At 36.9% G+C, this 17518-nt stretch overlaps 1 protein-coding gene across 2 annotated transcripts in view; it reads left to right on the top strand.

Moving 5' to 3' along the window:
- ddah1 (dimethylarginine dimethylaminohydrolase 1) overlaps positions 1–17518 on the top strand; it is a 154169-nt gene that overhangs the window by 8941 nt on the left and 127710 nt on the right. Inside the window, exon 2 of one of the 2 annotated variants that reach the window (XM_030131989.1) lies at positions 7893–8167. In XM_030131989.1, coding sequence (XP_029987849.1) covers positions 7893–8167 — 275 coding nt within the window. Of the gene's footprint in view, positions 1–7508; positions 8168–17518 lie in introns of those variants that run through there. The other variant, XM_030131987.1, reaches the window with a different exon arrangement.

Raw genomic sequence — 17518 nt, 5'->3', positions numbered from 1 at the left:
AAGTTGTCTCTCTATTTAACCTTTCTTGAGTGATTTTCACAATTTATGATATATTATTCCCTGTGTTTTGTATTTTTCAACTCTAAATCATGCATTTTCCTCTATTAAAGTTCTATTAAAGTTCCTATATTTAATTTTAACCCTAACCCTAACCCTAACCCTAAAACTCAAAATAAATTCAAAGGTTATTATATCAAAACAGCAAAAAGTCTTTTCTTATGTGATTTATCACCATTTATTTGAATATTATGCTCATTATATTGCATTCTTAAGCATTCTTAATCAGGTATTTTCTTACATTTAATTTACTGATCATGGTTGATGACCATAAAAGCTCAAATTAAAGCTGATGGTTATTCTATCAAAAACAGAGAAAATGGAGAAAAAAGTGACTTTTTCAGCAAAGATATCAATGACTGATCATAAAAACAAGCATCTCCATCCACTATAATTGATTAAACTCCATGGGTTTTAGTGGTGAATCAATGTTGTAGAAGATGATGGTGTTTCCACGGTAACTACGGAGCCTCTGAACGTCCAAATGGGTCATATTTGATGACCATGAAAAGATGACAAACTGTATTTTACACCAATTATTCACATGTATTGATAGAATTAGTGGATCAACAGATATTTACCTTTTTATATCAGTAATTGAGTTTGATCACAGGTGTATGTTTGGGTCTTTATGGGTTTAGTACATTTAACTTAAAATCTTTTGTAACATTAACTGCTTTGCATAGTTATTACACTTAACCCTTTATCGGGCAAGTGACTATTTTTGGTAATTTCCGCAAACATTAAATATGGGGCCAATCCTGTGTCTCAGTGAGGTCAAGAAGCATGTTGGTTTTTAAAACACTATGCTGTGACTCAGAGAGATTTTATACAAATTTTGATGATATAATTAGTGAATACGAGAGATTTTTCATCATAATTGATGACCATAAAAGCTCAAATTAAAGTTGACGGTTATTATATCAAAAACAGAGAAAATGGAGGAAAATGTGACTTTTTCAGCAAAGATATCAATAACTTAACGTAAAAACAAGCATCTCTATCCACTGTCATTGATCCAACTCCATGGGTTTTACGGGTGAATCAATGTTGTAGAAGATGACGGTGTTTCCACGGTAACTACGGAGCCTCTGAACGTCCAAATGGGTCATATTTGATGACCATGAAAAGATGATAAATGGTATTTACACCAATTATTTACATGTATTGATAGAATTAGTGGATCAACAGGTATTAAACATTTTAGATCAGTAAATAGTCTTGATCGCTGGTCGATTTCTGGGTGTTTATGGGTTAAATACCATCATCTTGAAGGATTGTTTTATCTGTAAATACAATGTTGTTGTGAACAGACTTGCGTTACAGTGTGCAAAGGGCTTTAAGGGTTCATTAATAAAGGAAAATATCAAGCAAAAATAAAGTACTTTAATCTCATTTGCAGCAAAAACACCCAATTTAGACGTTTTATTCATTAGATAGAGGGGATAGAGGGGCTGAATGATGAATAAAAAGCCGTACACAGATGCCGTAAAGTCAGATGAATCCCAATTTGCAAGTCAAATTTTAATAGATTTCTTTTTATCAAATGAATATTACATGTGAAAGTTCCTGTGACAGACCTTGACTCTAAGACACCTACCTCTTCACAGATTCAACATGCCCAGAGGGCTCGGTACATGATGTGAAGTCTAAAGTATTTTTCAGTTAACATTCACATGCCAATGCTTAAGCTATAAAAGCTCAAAGAATCTACAACTCAGTCACAAAACGACAATAGATGAGCCTCTGTTTTGTCCAAAAATGTAATCTGCAGATGTGATGAAACATGTCTGCCATTTCTGTCTTAGTTAATTATAGTTATGATGAGTTCAAGGAAAATTCTCCCCAATACTCTGACACAGTATCATCAATCTGCTCGATGCATTCCAGGCGTTATTGTGTTATGAAGTATTACAATTTGTTTCTTTGGTTCGCATGATCTCCCTCCACCTGCTGCATGTACAGTCACGGAAAAAATTATTAGACCACCCCTTGTTTTCTTCAATTTGTTGTTCATTTTAATGCCTGGTACAACTAAAGGTACATTTGTTTGGACAAATAGAATGATAACAACAAAAATAGCTCATAAGAGTTTAATTTCAGAGCCGATATCTATCCATTTTCCATGGTTTTCTTGATAATAACCAAAATCACTTCCGTTCTTACATCAATAGCTATGGCAGTTTACTGACAAAAACAGTCCATGTTTTCTTTTCTGTCTGTTTTAGTCGCATGATTCACACAGAAGTTTGTGCTGGATTGCATAACCATTGTTTCTGATGACTTTTGATGGTCTAATAATTTTTTCTGTGACTGTATTTTAGGATGTCATCTATCTATCTATCTATCTATCTATCTATCTATCTATCTATCTATCTATCTATCTATCTATCTATCTATCTATCTATCTATCTATCTATCTATCTATCTATCTATCTATCTGTCTGTCTGTCTGTCTGTCTGTCTGTCTGTCTGTCTGTCCGTCCGTCTGTCCGTCCGTCCGTCCGTCCGTCCGTCCTTGGCTCAATTTAGCTGTCTGTCTGTCTGTCTATGTATCTATCAGTCTGTCTGTCCATCCTTTTGTCCATCTGTCCATCCTTGGATCTGTCTGTCCGTCCATCTGTCTGTCCGTCATCGGATCTGTCTGTCTGTCTGTCCGTCATTGGATCTGTCTGTCTGTCCATCCTTCATTGGGTCGATCTGTCTCTCTGACTGTCCATCCATCCGTCCATCCGTCCATTCGTCTGTCCTTGGATCTGTCTGTCCATCCATCCGTCACTGGATCAGTCTATCTGTTGGATCTGGCTGTCTGTCCAACCTTCATTGGATCTGTCTGTCCGTCCGTCTGTCATTGGATCGATCTATCTGTCTGTCTATCTATCTGTCTGTCCATCCCCCTGTCCATCCATCCATCCTTGGATCTGTCTGTCTGTCTGTCCATCATTGGATCTGTCTGTCCATCCGTCTGTCATGGAATCTATCTATCTATCTATCTATCTATCTATCTATCTATCTATCTATCTATCTATCTATCTATCTATCTATCTATCTATCTATCTATCTATCTATCTATCTATCTATCTATCTATCTATCTATCTATCTATCCATCCATCCATCCATCCATCCATCCATCCATCCATCCATCCATCCATCCATCCTCGTGTACTTGCATCATTTCTTGGATCATTGTTGTGTGTGAAGCTGCATATTCTCTGTGCACCTGTGTATTCATGCATATCATTCAGATGAGTAGAATCTCATCATCCAATCACAGCTAAAACAAATAAGAGGGGCAGCTTTTTTTCATCTGCAGCTGGAGGTTCAAACCTGCTTTCACTCATTTCTTTTATAGCTGCACATTGTACCAGCCAGGTGTGCCTCCAGTATGAGAGCCTTCCTTCATCTAAACTAACCCACATTCCTCAGCGCACAGGAAGAGAGGGTCTTTTTTGGGCTACGTCCATCCTTGATGAAGAATGATGGAAAAAAAAAAAAAGAATTTGAAGTGGCAGCAGTCTGGGTGGGGGCAGGTGTTAGTGTTGGGAGGGTTGATGGTGGTTGGTTATCCTTGCTGGAGTGGAAAAATCAATGTGGGGCTCCTGGAATGTCCTGGAATGTTTATAGCAGTCGGGGATAATTGAGTGAATCTGGAACAAGAAAAGACAAACCGAGGTCCCGCGGTGGAAGAATGTGCTTCTGGGACGTCTGAAGAAACATTCCATCCATTCAGACAGCTTCACCGGGCCCAGAACCTTCCTTAGATGGCACCATAGGGAATATAACCCCCCTCCCCCCCTTGCATATCCACACATTCTTACACCGCTCGTTCTTTCACACCCCTACCCCGCACTTCACACACTGCAGGATTTTTCTATATTCATATGCTTTGAAGTTTGTGTACATTACATTCTGAAGTCTGCCAAGAGTGAATCAAATACACATGTCTCTAGAATTTCCAGTCTAAGAATAGAAAAATTCATTCTTTCTTAATCTGTTGCAGATTTTTGCATGATTCAAGAAGAATATTTCAAAGTATATGCAACATCCAAAATGATTATATCTGCTTAAGATGCAGACATGATGGTAGAATCACTGAGGCTTTTTGTCTGAAATTAATTACAAGGTGATATCATTAAAGAGATTGTTTTGGACCTTGATATGTCCAATGTCAGAGAAAATCAGCGAATCTTCCAAAATAAGAAGCAAGGAGCTACATAATACAGGTTTTTTTTTGCTTTGGAAATTAAATGACTTTACCAATGAGCATGAAAGGGCAAACACAACAAAATCTTCCAAAAGTGGATGCTGATTAAAATTTTTGCTTTTAATTGATAAATAAGCCAAACAAATGCAGCAAAACTTTACAAAATATGAAGCAGGAACTATATAATACACATTAGATATGAACACAATATGTAGGTGATGTTCATGGACTGAAATGAGTTAATCAATAAGTAAGAAGTAGAGAAAATGCAGCAAATTTTTTCAAAATAAAACATATTTGGGTACTGATTGACATTTTTGCTACATAGATGAAATAGCACGACCTAAATAAACCAAACAAACACAACAAAATCTTCCAAAATAAAAAGGAGGAACTACGTAATATGCAATTTTTGCTCTAAAAATGAAATAACTTCACTAATAAGTATAAATCGCACTAAAATGCAACAAATTTTTAAAAAAGGAGGCAGAAACTACATAATAAACATTTGTTTTTCTTCAAAATGAGTTGACTTCATCAGTAAGTAACAAATTTTACTCAAACACAGCAACATCTTAAAAATTAAGAATATAATTAGGTATTGATTAACATTTTAGCTGTTAAGATAAAATCAAATGACATAAATTGGTAATAAATAAAACAAGGCAAAGAAATGCAGCCAAACCTTCAAAAATAAGGAAACTTTTTTGCTTTAAAAGGAAATTACTTCACCAATAAGTAACAAAGGCAGCAAAATCCTTCAAAATAAGAGCATATAATCAATCAGGTATTAACATTTTTACGTTAAAGATAAAATGACATGCCCTCAACAGATAAATAAACCAAAACAAATGCAACAAAACCATCCAAAATAACAAGGATGAAATATTTAACAAACATTTTTGGCTTTAAAAATGAAATGAATTTCACCAAGAAGTAACAAAGGCAGCAAAATCCTTCAAAATTAGAGCATAAAATCAATCAGATATTAACATTTTTACCTTAAAGATAAAATGACATGCCCTCAACAGATAAATACACCAAAACAAATGCAACAAAACCATCCAAAATAACAATAAGGAACTATATAATGAACATGTTTTGCTTTAAAAATTAAATGATTTTTAACAAGAAGTAACAAAGGCAGCCAAATCTTCCAAAATAAGACGAAACAAGGAGATATTTATGAACTTTTTTGCCTAAAGATAAAATGACATGCCCTAAACAGATAAATACACCAAAACACATGCAACAAAACCGTCCTAAATAACAAGAAGGAACTACATAACGAACATGTTTTGCTTTAAAAATGAAATGACTTTTACCAAGAAGTAACAAAGGCAGCCAAATCTTCTAAAATAAGAGCATATAATCAATCAGGTATGAACATTTTTACCTTAAAGATAAAATGACATGCCCTCATCAGATAAATACGCCAAAACAAATGCAACAAAACCATTCAAAATAACAAGAAGGAACTACATAATGAACATGTTTTGCTTTTAAAATGAAATGACTTTTACCAAGAAGTAACAAAGGCAGCAAAATCTTCCAAAATCCGAAGAAACAAGGAGATATTTATGATTATTTTTGCCCAAAGATGTTTATGTTTATGTTATGTTTATGTTTACACATTTGGCAGACGCTTTTTTCCAAAGCGACTTACAGGGGAAAACCAATTAAATCACTCAATCAATCAAATTTTATTTATATAGCGCCAGATCACAAAAAAGTTATCTCTTGACACTTTATATATAGAGTTGGTCAAAACCAGACTCTAAGTCAATTTACAGAAACCCAACAGAATCCTCAAATACAATGACATGACCTAAACAGATAAATAAACCAAAACAAATGCAACAAAACCATCCTAAATAACAAGAAGGAACTATATAACAAACATTTTTGGCTTTAAAAATCATATGACTTTTACTAAGAAGTAACAAAGGCAGCCAAATCTTCCAAAAATAAGAAGAAACAAGGGGATATTTATGAACATATTTGCCTAAAGATAAAATGACATGACCTAAACAGATAAGTAAACCAAAACAAATGCAACAAAACCATTTGAGATAACAAGAAGGAACTATTTAATAAACATGTTTTGATTTAAAAATGAAATGACTTTTACCAAGAAGTAACAAAGGCAGCCAAATCTTCCAAAATAAGAAACAAGGAGATATTTATGAACATGTTTGCCTAAAGATAAAATAACATGCCCTAAACAGATAAATAAATGAAAACAAATGCAACAAAACCATCCTAAATAACAAGGAGGAACTATATAACAAACATTTTTGGCTTTAAAAATGCAATGACTTTTACCAAGAAGTAATAAAGGCAACAAAATCCTTCAAAATAAGAGCATATAATCAATCAGGTATTAACATTTTTACCTTAAAGATAAAATGACATGCCCTCAACAGATAAATACACCAAAACAAATGCAACAAAACCATTCAAAATAACAAGAAGGAACTACATAATGAACATGTTTTGCTTTAAAAATGAAATGACTTTTATCAAGAAGTAACAAAGGCAGCAAAATCTTCCAAAATAAGAAGAAACAAGGAGATATTTAATATTTATGATTATTTTTGCCCAAAGATACAATGACATGACCTTAACAGATAAATACACCAAAACAAATGCAACAAAACCATCCTAAATAACAAGGAGGAACTATATAACAAACATGTTTTGCTTTAAAAATGAAATGACTTATCAAGAAGTAACAAAGGCAGCAAAATCCTTCAAAATAAGGGCATATAATCAATCAGGTATTAACATTTTTACCTTAAAGATAAAATGACATGCCCTCAACAGATAAATACACCAAAACAAATGCAACAAAACCATTCAAAATAACAAGAAGGAACTACATAACGAACATGTTTTGCTTTAAAAATGAAATGACTTTTACCAAGAAGTAACAAAGGCAGCAAAATCTTCCAAAATAAGACGAAACAAGGAGATATTTAATATTTATGATTATTTTTGCCTAAAGCTACAATGACATGAGCTAAACAGATACAATAATGGACTGTTGCCAACCATGACTGACTAATCGATTAATGATTAACTTCATAGCTCTCACTGACTTTTTTTTTTTCTTTCTTTGTTTTATATATAAATGTTGATTTTTGCATGAATAATTGTGCGTTAACCTTGCAGTGGAAGTGTGTGAATGCACGTGTGAGTGTTTTTCTGCAGGCTGTGTGTGCTGCTGCAGTGTGAAATTGATTGAGCCGTGGCTCCAGGCTTTTACTGACTGTCACTTGTTGGGCTGAACGCCTCACTGAGAGCTGACAGACTCGTCGGCTACACGTGATGGTTGGTGCGCGTCACCGAAGCGCTGTCGCTCGCCTGGAGACCGGAGCAGGGCTGACTGACATTGCATGTAGCAGCTGTAAATAAAGAATAAAAAAAACCCTCCAAAGTACCGAGGAACCGATGAGCCAGACAGCATCTGCTTCATTAATTCCAGTTGCTGTCATTCATTCGCTGAGTTGTCTGTTGGGCTGTTTTGCGCTGCTTTTCTTGTAGATTTGATTTGCCAAGTAAAAAAAAAAAAAAAAAAAAAAAAAAAAAAAGAAGGGAAAGCAAAAAACATGGCTGGTTTAATGGCAGGTTTTGGTCATTACACCCACGCCGTCGTCCGGGGAATCCCCACGTCCCTGGTTCGAGACGCGCTCCGGAGCAGCCAGGCGGACGTGGACCTGGCCAAGGCGCACGGGGAACACGAGGCGTACGTGGAGGTCCTGAGGACGAGGCTCGGGCTGGAGGTGGTCGAGCTTCCCGCGGACGAGACGCTCCCGGACTGCGTGTTCGTGGAGGACGCGGCGGTGGTGTGCGGTGACACGGCGCTCATCACCAGACCCGGCGCAGAGAGCAGAAGGGGAGAGGTAGGTACAGTAGGCAGCATGGGGGTTCCACAGCATGATTCAATCCAAGAATTAAAAAAAAAAAAAGAAAAGAAAAGTTTGATGTCAAAGTGGAGGAGGGGGAAGGCGTCCTCCCCCCTCTTTTACCTCCTGTGGTCACTTTATAATTAAAAAGCTGCAAGGACGCATGGGATGTGATCAGTAAAGTGGCTCAAGTGGGTGACATTGTTGTCCCAAATATTGATGTAAAAAGTAATGTATGCCCCTGTTAATGCTCTTTTCTGGATAAATGTGCATCATTGTGAAACTTAAGTTGTGTATGGGTTTAACACTCCTAACCCCAGGTGTTGCTTCATCTCAGCCATATTTATATTTATATTTATATTTATATTTATCTCATCTGTGCCATATTCAGGTATTTCACTGTCACTGTGCACCTTCACCATCCAAATGGATATGGTGATTGGGCACAAGGCGACGCCCCTTTGACCAATAATGTGTCCTGGACTTGATCTTTAACTACAGGTAAATTATTAAGTGACCAAAGCTGAATATTGCAGTTTATTGTACTGGTAGAACAATGTGTTTTTTGTCACTACAGGTTTTATATGGTCAGTGAATGATTAATTCCTTGTGCAGTTTGTCAAAATTTATGAAACAGTTTCAAAGCATCCAAAGTGGAGCTCATGACTTCCTTTTTACATCCTCTCCTTTTTTTTTTTTAATGACAAACACTTCCATGCACATCATTTGCTTCAGTAATCGTCATGTACTTGTGGAACTGAGAGTCTTTGTAAGCCTTCTGAAATGAATGAATCAAAAGATTTTCCAAAACACTATGCTTCGCCTCGGTTGCTTAGTGAGGCTGGCTGCAACGTCGGGTAGCCGAGTGTGTTTGAATGACAATGAGGGAAACGGTGGGACGGCTTCTGTGAATGCCCCCTGTCATTTCACATCAGAGTCACTTTACTTGGACCACTGGTGCTAATGGTCCCCAGCCTCACTGGCGGCAGCACTATTGATTGAAAAGCTTGGTGCTACCTTCTAGCACATTTCATTTAAACTGAACATGAAGCAAGTAACGTTTGCATGTTCATCTGAAAAGACTGTCAACACTCTCCTAAAACCTTTTCTCACGTTAATTTGTGAAACCATCCCGTCATCTTACTGTGACAGCAGCTGTTTTGCTTTTGTTTTTTGTCCTATGTTGTGCTCATGGGATTCAGCTCCAGTGAAAAACCTGAGGAACAGGAGCATAGATAATGTCTGTAAAAACAGGGCTGTAAATATCACAGATGGAGTGGATGAATCCATTGCTTTTTATTGTCCTGGCTGAATTACGAGTTGTTCAGCTGAATGGGATACTTTTATTCTTAATGAGATACAATTTTCTGTGAAAATGATTTTTCATTATCTGTGTGTGTGTGTAGTAGCAGCGCTGTGATCTGCTGCAGGCACTGTGAAAAATTGAAAAAAAAAAAAGAAAAGCCATTTCACATTGATGTGAGCATAAAGGCTCTTTCACAGCTGAGGTTGTGTAGCAACATGGGTGAAATAGGGTATTTTTTCTTCTAATAATGACTTTCAGCTCTATTATCTGTGTTTCTGAATTGCACATGCACAGAAAAAAGGGTAGTTTTGATTGGTATTCATCTCATTCACAAATATTACCTTTGTGTCTTTTGTGTTCGTGTTATCGAACGACAGTGGCTCTAACTACATTTAGACTCCTGCACAGTGAATGCATTATCAGGATCGAATTTAGTATTGAACTGAACTGGAATGACTAAAGCAGTAATAGCTGAGTGGTTTTACCTCGTCTAAGGTACATCCAAGCCCTGCAGTGTCACCACACTTGCAGACCTGTGAATGTTATGGTTTTGTTAGTAGATTATCTTCACTTGTAAACTCCAAATTTATACTGTCTTATCTGTTGCCATGACAACAGATAAAGCACAGCTAATGCTAATCCTGTGGCGTGACCCAGTCAAAATAACCATAATCTGGGTAATGTTATTTTAATGTAACAAATAGAGTGTGTGAGTAATGCCTCATTATTCATCTCTAAGCAGATGGTACTTTATTATTAAATCAGTGGTTCCCAACCTTTTTTGGCTCAGGACACCATTTTAACATCACAAATTTCTGGTGACCACAGACACTCAAAACAGAGACTTTTTTTTTTTTTTTTTTTGCTAAAATTTATTTTGTTTTTGATCATGTAATAGTTTTGCTATACTATGTTCCAGATAAACATTAATTTTAGACAACATTCAGTCTATATTATGTATATTATTATGGACAGAGGCAGAAAAGCCAGGTGTAGATTACTGCACAAAGTGAGAATTTTATTTTGCTTGGTCAGGATTTGTACAGTCAGTCCAGCTTGGATTTACAAGGCTGAGAATTAATACTGAACAAACAATAACTCAAACTAGGAATTATGAAAGAACTGCAGCATCTAAAACTGACCACAATGAACATTTGAAAGATAAACAGTACCACAGTGCTTCAGTTTCAGCTTTAGGTTGTCATGTCTTATGTTTTGTGATTGTCTCTCTCAACCCACCATATATTTTTTATTAATAATTTTTTTTTTTTTTTTATCAATTACTAGAAATTTCAGGCGACCCCATTTGAATTCCAGGCGACTCCATGTAGGGTCCCGATCCCAAGGTTGAAAAACACTGTATTAAGCGCATCCTTTAACCTGTGAAATGATAGAAAATGTACAACAGCAGTTTGCCTTTTTATCGACTCATACACAGTACTGCACCTTTCTCACTATGTCGGGGAGGTGAACTGTATGAATGCAATCAATCAGACCCTGTTGTCGTGACAACTTCTTCCCTTTCTGCCTTTTTTCTTGGTCAATTACAATTACATCATCGCATGTCGAACAACTCTACCCGTAAGTCTTAGCTTCAGGCTCGGTTGTGTTAAAATAATTAATATCTCCTCCTCACTGGTGACTGAATGGTAAAGGTTGATTTTATCACATAATTACTTCTGTATCAGCAGCTTCAGATGCAAATTAGGGTTCGCGAAAATTAATCTTAAAGATGCAATAGTGGCTCAGAGTTACAGTGATAGAAGAGTCGGGCTTAAATCTCAACAAACAACAAACATAATGGACGACTTCAACTGGATGACAGTGTTCCTGACTTAAAAGTATGATGTGTAATGATGACTGATGACCTTCAGGAAATGGGTTGCTTATTTCCCGCCTGGTCAGTCAGGATCCCATCATTTTTATTCCCTTTGTTATATTTCAGTTTCTCAGCTTCCCATCTTTTTCTGCCAATTTACTGCCAAGGTAAAAGCCCGAAGCCATAATTGCAGCCAAAAGAAATGTCTTTCTTGTCATTATAGTGAACATTTAGGTAATATCTGTAAGTCACACTGCATTAAACCTTTAGATTTTATAGTGGGGTTGTTTGAGGTAATTGTCCATATTCAGTGTATTACAATGAATGGAAAAACAGACAGGACCACTGGCATGGAAGCTCAGCAATGTACTGCAGTAGAGGAAGACAGCAGCAAAACACACAGTATGAGCCCAGTAAAAACAATAAAAGATCACCTAAAACCTTTCATATCAGATCATTGGAATGTTGTAGCATCAGGGTTCTTGCAGATCCTTTAACTCAAAAATAAGCCTCAAACTCTCAAAAATGCTCAGACATGGCAAGTAAGATTTATTGTTTTTTTTCTTCTTCTTGCTGACACTAAAAAATAAAACCTCCAAAATATTTAGTGAAGTCTTAATCTAATGCTTCTTGCAGCAGTATTATGAAAGTCAAAACAGTGGAAGGGAGTACAGGGAGGATTCATTCTGATGATAACTCATGTTTGTCACATTTTTCTTCAGTTCATTGGGAAGTTGCTGTTGAATGTCATTCCAATTGGCCTTTTAAAAGTCTTAAAGGGGTTCTGTATAGTATATTAATATTATATTCTAAACTCTCAACATCTGGAAGAATTTGTATACCAGAGCACACTATGTATCCACAGACTGGATAAAGTGTAAAGCTCATTGTTTACACACGTCTGTATAATGTACCATCAAGTTGACAGTTGCTCAAAATAACATCATCTTGTAATGGTCACATGCTGCATCAGCTGATTGATTACGTTATAGTTCTGCTTTAGCTTTAGACAGAAAACAGCCACAATTCACCTCTGTTTTCTGTGCAGTTTGTGCTGTCAGTAGTTGCACTAAAGATCTGTTTGGAGTCCAACGAAGAAGGTCAGAACTGTCACAGTTTAGTCTGAACCGTGGATCAACAACGTTATACCTTCATAAACCCCATAATCAAACTCACCCATGTAGATCATCAGTCTCCACTCATTTCATTTCGAGCTGTGTCCAGGGGTGGAAAAACACAACAGTGCTTCTAGCTTTTATCGCTTTTTCACTTTCACTGACTCTAAAAGTTGTTTCTTAATGGTTCTGATTGGGGATGGGAATTGAGAACCGGTTCCCAGTAGCTCAGTTCCTTGGAATCATTTGCCCGCCTGCTTATCGATTCTGTCTCCGTTGCACATATATGATGATGTCACATGTACGCTGCATTGTTTTGGTTTAGAACACCAACATGGCGTCAAGGCAGAAATGCTCCAAAGTAGGGCTATATTTCAGGTGTAAAGATGACACCAGGGCCACTTGTAGCACTTGTAGAGCTTCCATTTCTTCAAAGGGGGGAAATCCCTCCAATATTGGGGGAGGCAACAAACGTTCTGCCCCCTCAAACAAAGATTTGCAATGGTAAGGAAAGGGAAAATGAGTTGCACAGCAACAGTAGACATAGAGGAATTAGTAAAGCGTCTTAAGTTTCACTTTCACTTTGTACGGTCATATGGCAATGCCCCCACCCCCCGAACCGTTCCCAGCGTCATCTGTTATTATTTGTGCATACTGTGCATATGATATATTTTCTGTGCAGAGATGGAAATATAAAAGACAGTTTATACAAACAAACCCATTTGTATTGTTTTGTTCCCTCATCCAATGATAACACTGGGTTACAAAAAAATGTTTTTTGCAAGTTGTCTAAGTTTTTTCAACTGAATTAGGACCATTTTGCACCGCTAAATCCAAAAATGACATCTGTTTTTCTCAATCAGGTCAGGTTTTTTTGCTAATTTGATTTTGAAAAATTTGATCTTCTCACAAAATTGATTACATTTTTTTTTACTTTATCAGTTGATTTTTTTATGTAGTTCTCACCCAAAATAGGTTTTAAGAGAAAAAAAATCATTTTCTAACAGGATTCCTGTTAGGTACAATGGTGTATTCACCGCAGATATAGCAGAATACGTCAGGCTTATTTTTGCAAGATCTTCTAGTCGAAGCCATTTCATTAATCATAAATTGGCAAAAGTAAAATCTTCAGAACTCGTTTATTGCAAGAAATATGAAAGAATTTTGTATCATATGATATGAAAATGCCCATAAATATAAGCAAAAATGTTAAAAGCCAACATGTAGCATAGTTCAGAAAGTTGACCTGATTGAGCAAAATGAATGTGATTTTTGGATTCAGCACACCAAAATTATCCTAAATCAGCTCAAAAAACTTAAATAATAAATTTGTTGTTGACCAGTGTAATCGATAAGAGAATTGGATCAATAAGCAAAATCGATAATGGAATCGGAATCGTTAAATTCTTATAAATTCCCAACCCTTTTTGACCCTTTGGTTAAAGGCCCTGTGGCATTAGTTTTCCTCATCGTGGGAGACTGACAGAGTGACTCACTGCTCCCCCTAGTGGTCACATAAATCAGCCAGGCCATTGGTTTAATAAATGTACTTCATATCTCTTCAATCTAATACAGCTGTACCTTTTTGCATAACTTTAGAACTCTCTACTCCCAACACTCTAATGATCATTTTAGGTCATTTTTTAATATTTGAAGGAAGAAATACTACATGTAGCATCTTTAATTTGTAATCCTCAGAGTTTTTCACTGTTTTTCCTCCTGTCAAAGCCCTTTCAAACACAGAACAGAAAGTGGTGAAAATGCTCTAAATGTCAAACGGATCTAGATTTGGGCAGCCCCACTTGAAAGAAAATCCAGACTAACCCTTTTCACAGTGTTGTGGTGCAGGTTAATGATTTTCCAGACTAGGTTCCGGAAAGACCATGATACATTCAGTTGATTTAATAAGTAACTGGCTCGTCTCTGCTGCCACTGAAAACTGGGGTGTCATCAAAGTGTTTTTATTTATCAGGAGAAAAGGTTTCTTATTAACTAGTTTTAAAATCTTTCCATCAGACATAGGTTGGATAAAGGTGCGTTTATCTTCCTTGAAAGGAATCACTTGTTGTGGTTTATCTTGGTTGGCTGCTTTAGAAGCTGTGGGATTTTGTTTTCTGTTCTGTTTGCCTCATCCATCAGGTCTGGTTAGAATTCCCGCTTTCTCTTCTTCCCATTTCCCATTTACCCATTATCTTCCTGGAGATTCAGTGCAGTGACGATTAACTATCCAGTTCACAGTTATAGATATGCTGCCTCTCTGCATTTGAAGCATAGATCCAATTCTCTATATAAATGATTGTGTGCATTGAGTTCCTCATTGTCGAGCTTTATAGGATGATATAAGATAAACATTTAGTGGTTACAGGAATTGTATGCCTTAAAAGCTTTATTATTAGGACGATTAAAGTCTGAATGGAACATGTTCTTGTGGCATGCAGTCTGCAGCATCGTCTGGAAGTTCATTACTCCATATTAAACGGTCTCATAAACTGATTCTGTTCACCACGCTCACTGCAACACGTGACCTTTACTTTGTTGCTTATTATTAACTAATTTGGCCGTCCTAATGGAAAAACTGCAAAAAAAAGAAAAAAAAAGAGGTCTAATTTGTGTCTTAATTACCACATTATGGCCAAAGTTACTTCATAAAGTTAGAAAAAAAAGTATTTTCTGAAAGCTGCCTCAATTTTAATGAGTTTTTATGGCCCCATGGGAGATAAATAACAGAAGCAGCTGAACATATTAATAACCGTGCTGTCTTTCACCTCAAATAATTAAAAAAAAAAAAAGTTCTCAATTTACAGGAAAAAATACTTATTTGTGTTTTGCAAATAACAACCGATTGAGATTTTCATAGCTATAAAATGCCAAAAAATATGTGGCAGTGGCATGATGTTACAACCCAAAAGGTGAAACATATTTACAAAGGACACAGGGAGTCAAGGAGTATAATTAAAAAAAAAACATTTTTTATTATTTGCATTTATTTTTGTTCTTCGGCGATTCTCTTCTGTTGTAAACAACATGATTTTAATTCAGCAGAATCAAAACCCCTTTTTAAACCCTGTGCCCAAAGTAACAAAGGAAAAGACCAGAGTGGACCGGCAAACTAAACATAAGGACGGTGCGCTGGACAGGCCAACCCTGTACAGGGCCGTTGGAGCTGCCAGCGCACCGCTACCCTATCAAATAAAGCAAACCTCAAAATAAGCCTTAACGAAAGAAAAAGCGAAAACAGGACGTCCGGATCCACCTGGTCAAACAAAAGGATAAGCTAACAAAAACCCCGCTGGCGTGGAGCAACTTGGGTGGAGGAGTGGAGCGGATGCGCGCCTTAACGTGCACGCTCCGGACGCTGGCATCGCTGGAGGAGGTGGAGAGAGCAGGAGGCAAGAGAGACCGAGAGCCTAGCGCTGGTCCAATTTATAAGCTTTGCCGGTAGGAAAACCAATTGGCCATCTATTAAAGAAACACATTAAATACGTAATATTTTCCCAAAAATGTTATCAAGGCAAAAAAAAAAAACAGAGCAATAATCACCCAAAAGTGTCAAGTAAAAATTATAACAAAAAACCCACAAAAGACAAAGGGGGAAAAATAAAGGTGCGTCAGAACATAACACATGATTAACACTGTGTTACATCACCTGTTCTTGCTGTATTGAAGACTTCAGCTGCTCAACAGATTGTCCATAGAGGTCATTGTCATTTATTGTCGTCTTCATGTTGTCCTTCATGTCCATATACAGTCGGGGGAAAAAATTATTAGACTATCAAAAGTCATCAAAAACAATGGATATGCAATCAAGTACTAACTCCTGTGTGTATCATGTGACTAAAACAGACAGAAAAGAAAACATGGAATGCCTAAAAGCACTGTTTTTGCCATAGCTATGGATGTAAGAAATTAAGTGATTTTGGTTATTATCAAGAAAACCATGGAAAATGGATAGACATCAGCTCTTAAGTTAAACTCTCGTAAGCTCTTTTTGTTGCTATTATTATATTTGTCCAAACAAATGTACCTTTGGTTGTACCAGGCATTAACATAAACAAGAAAGTGAAGGAAAAAAAGGGTGGTCTAATCATTTTTTCGGCGACCGTATTTTCAACAGGAGACACATATGGGCTACAGGCAGGTCTGAAACTAGGAAACCATGCTGTTGTAACTCATGCAGAATGAGGCCTGTCATTGTCCTGCTGAAATAACCGTGGGCTTGCAGGGAAAACTTGTCAATTTGATGGCAGCATATGTCTAGAAAATTCCAGCGTACACCGATCAACAGTAACATTATGACTAATGACAGGTGAAGTGGTGATAATGCTGATTATTTTATTACGTAGGCATCTGTCAGTTGGTGGGATATATTAGACAGTAAGTGAGCATTTAGTTCTCAATGTCAATGTGTTAGAAACAGCAAAATAGGCAAATGTAAGTATGTGAGTAGCTTTGCTTGGGGCCAGATTGTGATGGCTAGAGGACTGCAGGTCTTGTTCGGTGTTCCTGGTCTGCAGTGGTTTACACCTACCAAATAGAAGATCCAATTTCTATCCCAAAGAGCACCTGTAGGATGGACAAACAAAATTGATCCATGGTCTGAGGTACTTTCGAAGCAAAAGGGGTGCCTACATAATATTGGGCGTCATGTGGTAATCGTGTTATACTCCTACAGATACTCCGTTGGGTTGAAATCTAGTTCTTCTTTAGACCACTTTTGGTAGGTACTAACTACACTACAGACCAACAACAGCTACAAGTCCTGCAGTTTTAGACCAGTTTATGCCCCAATTTGGCCCAGACTCTCAATCTTGCTCTCTTTGCTTTTGAAAGATGCCAGTCTCAATGTTGTTGCGTCAGAAACGGCAAAATAGGCAAATGTAAGTGTCTGAGTGACTTTACATGGCACCACATTATCATGGCTAGAGGACTGCAGGTCTTGTTCGGTATTCCTGGTCTGCAGTGGTTTACACCTACCAAATAGAAGATCCAATTTCTATCCCAAAGAGCACCTGTAGGATGGACAAACAAAATTGATCCATGGTCTGAGGTACTTTCGAAGCAAAAGGGGTGCCTACATAATATTGGGCATCATGTGGTAATCATTTTAT

This window comes from Sphaeramia orbicularis, chromosome 4 (assembly GCF_902148855.1).
Source record: "Sphaeramia orbicularis chromosome 4, fSphaOr1.1, whole genome shotgun sequence".
Lineage (NCBI taxonomy): Eukaryota > Metazoa > Chordata > Actinopteri > Kurtiformes > Apogonidae > Sphaeramia > Sphaeramia orbicularis.
Note: the sequence above shows the minus strand (reverse complement) of the source record. Positions and strands in the feature narration are given on the sequence as shown.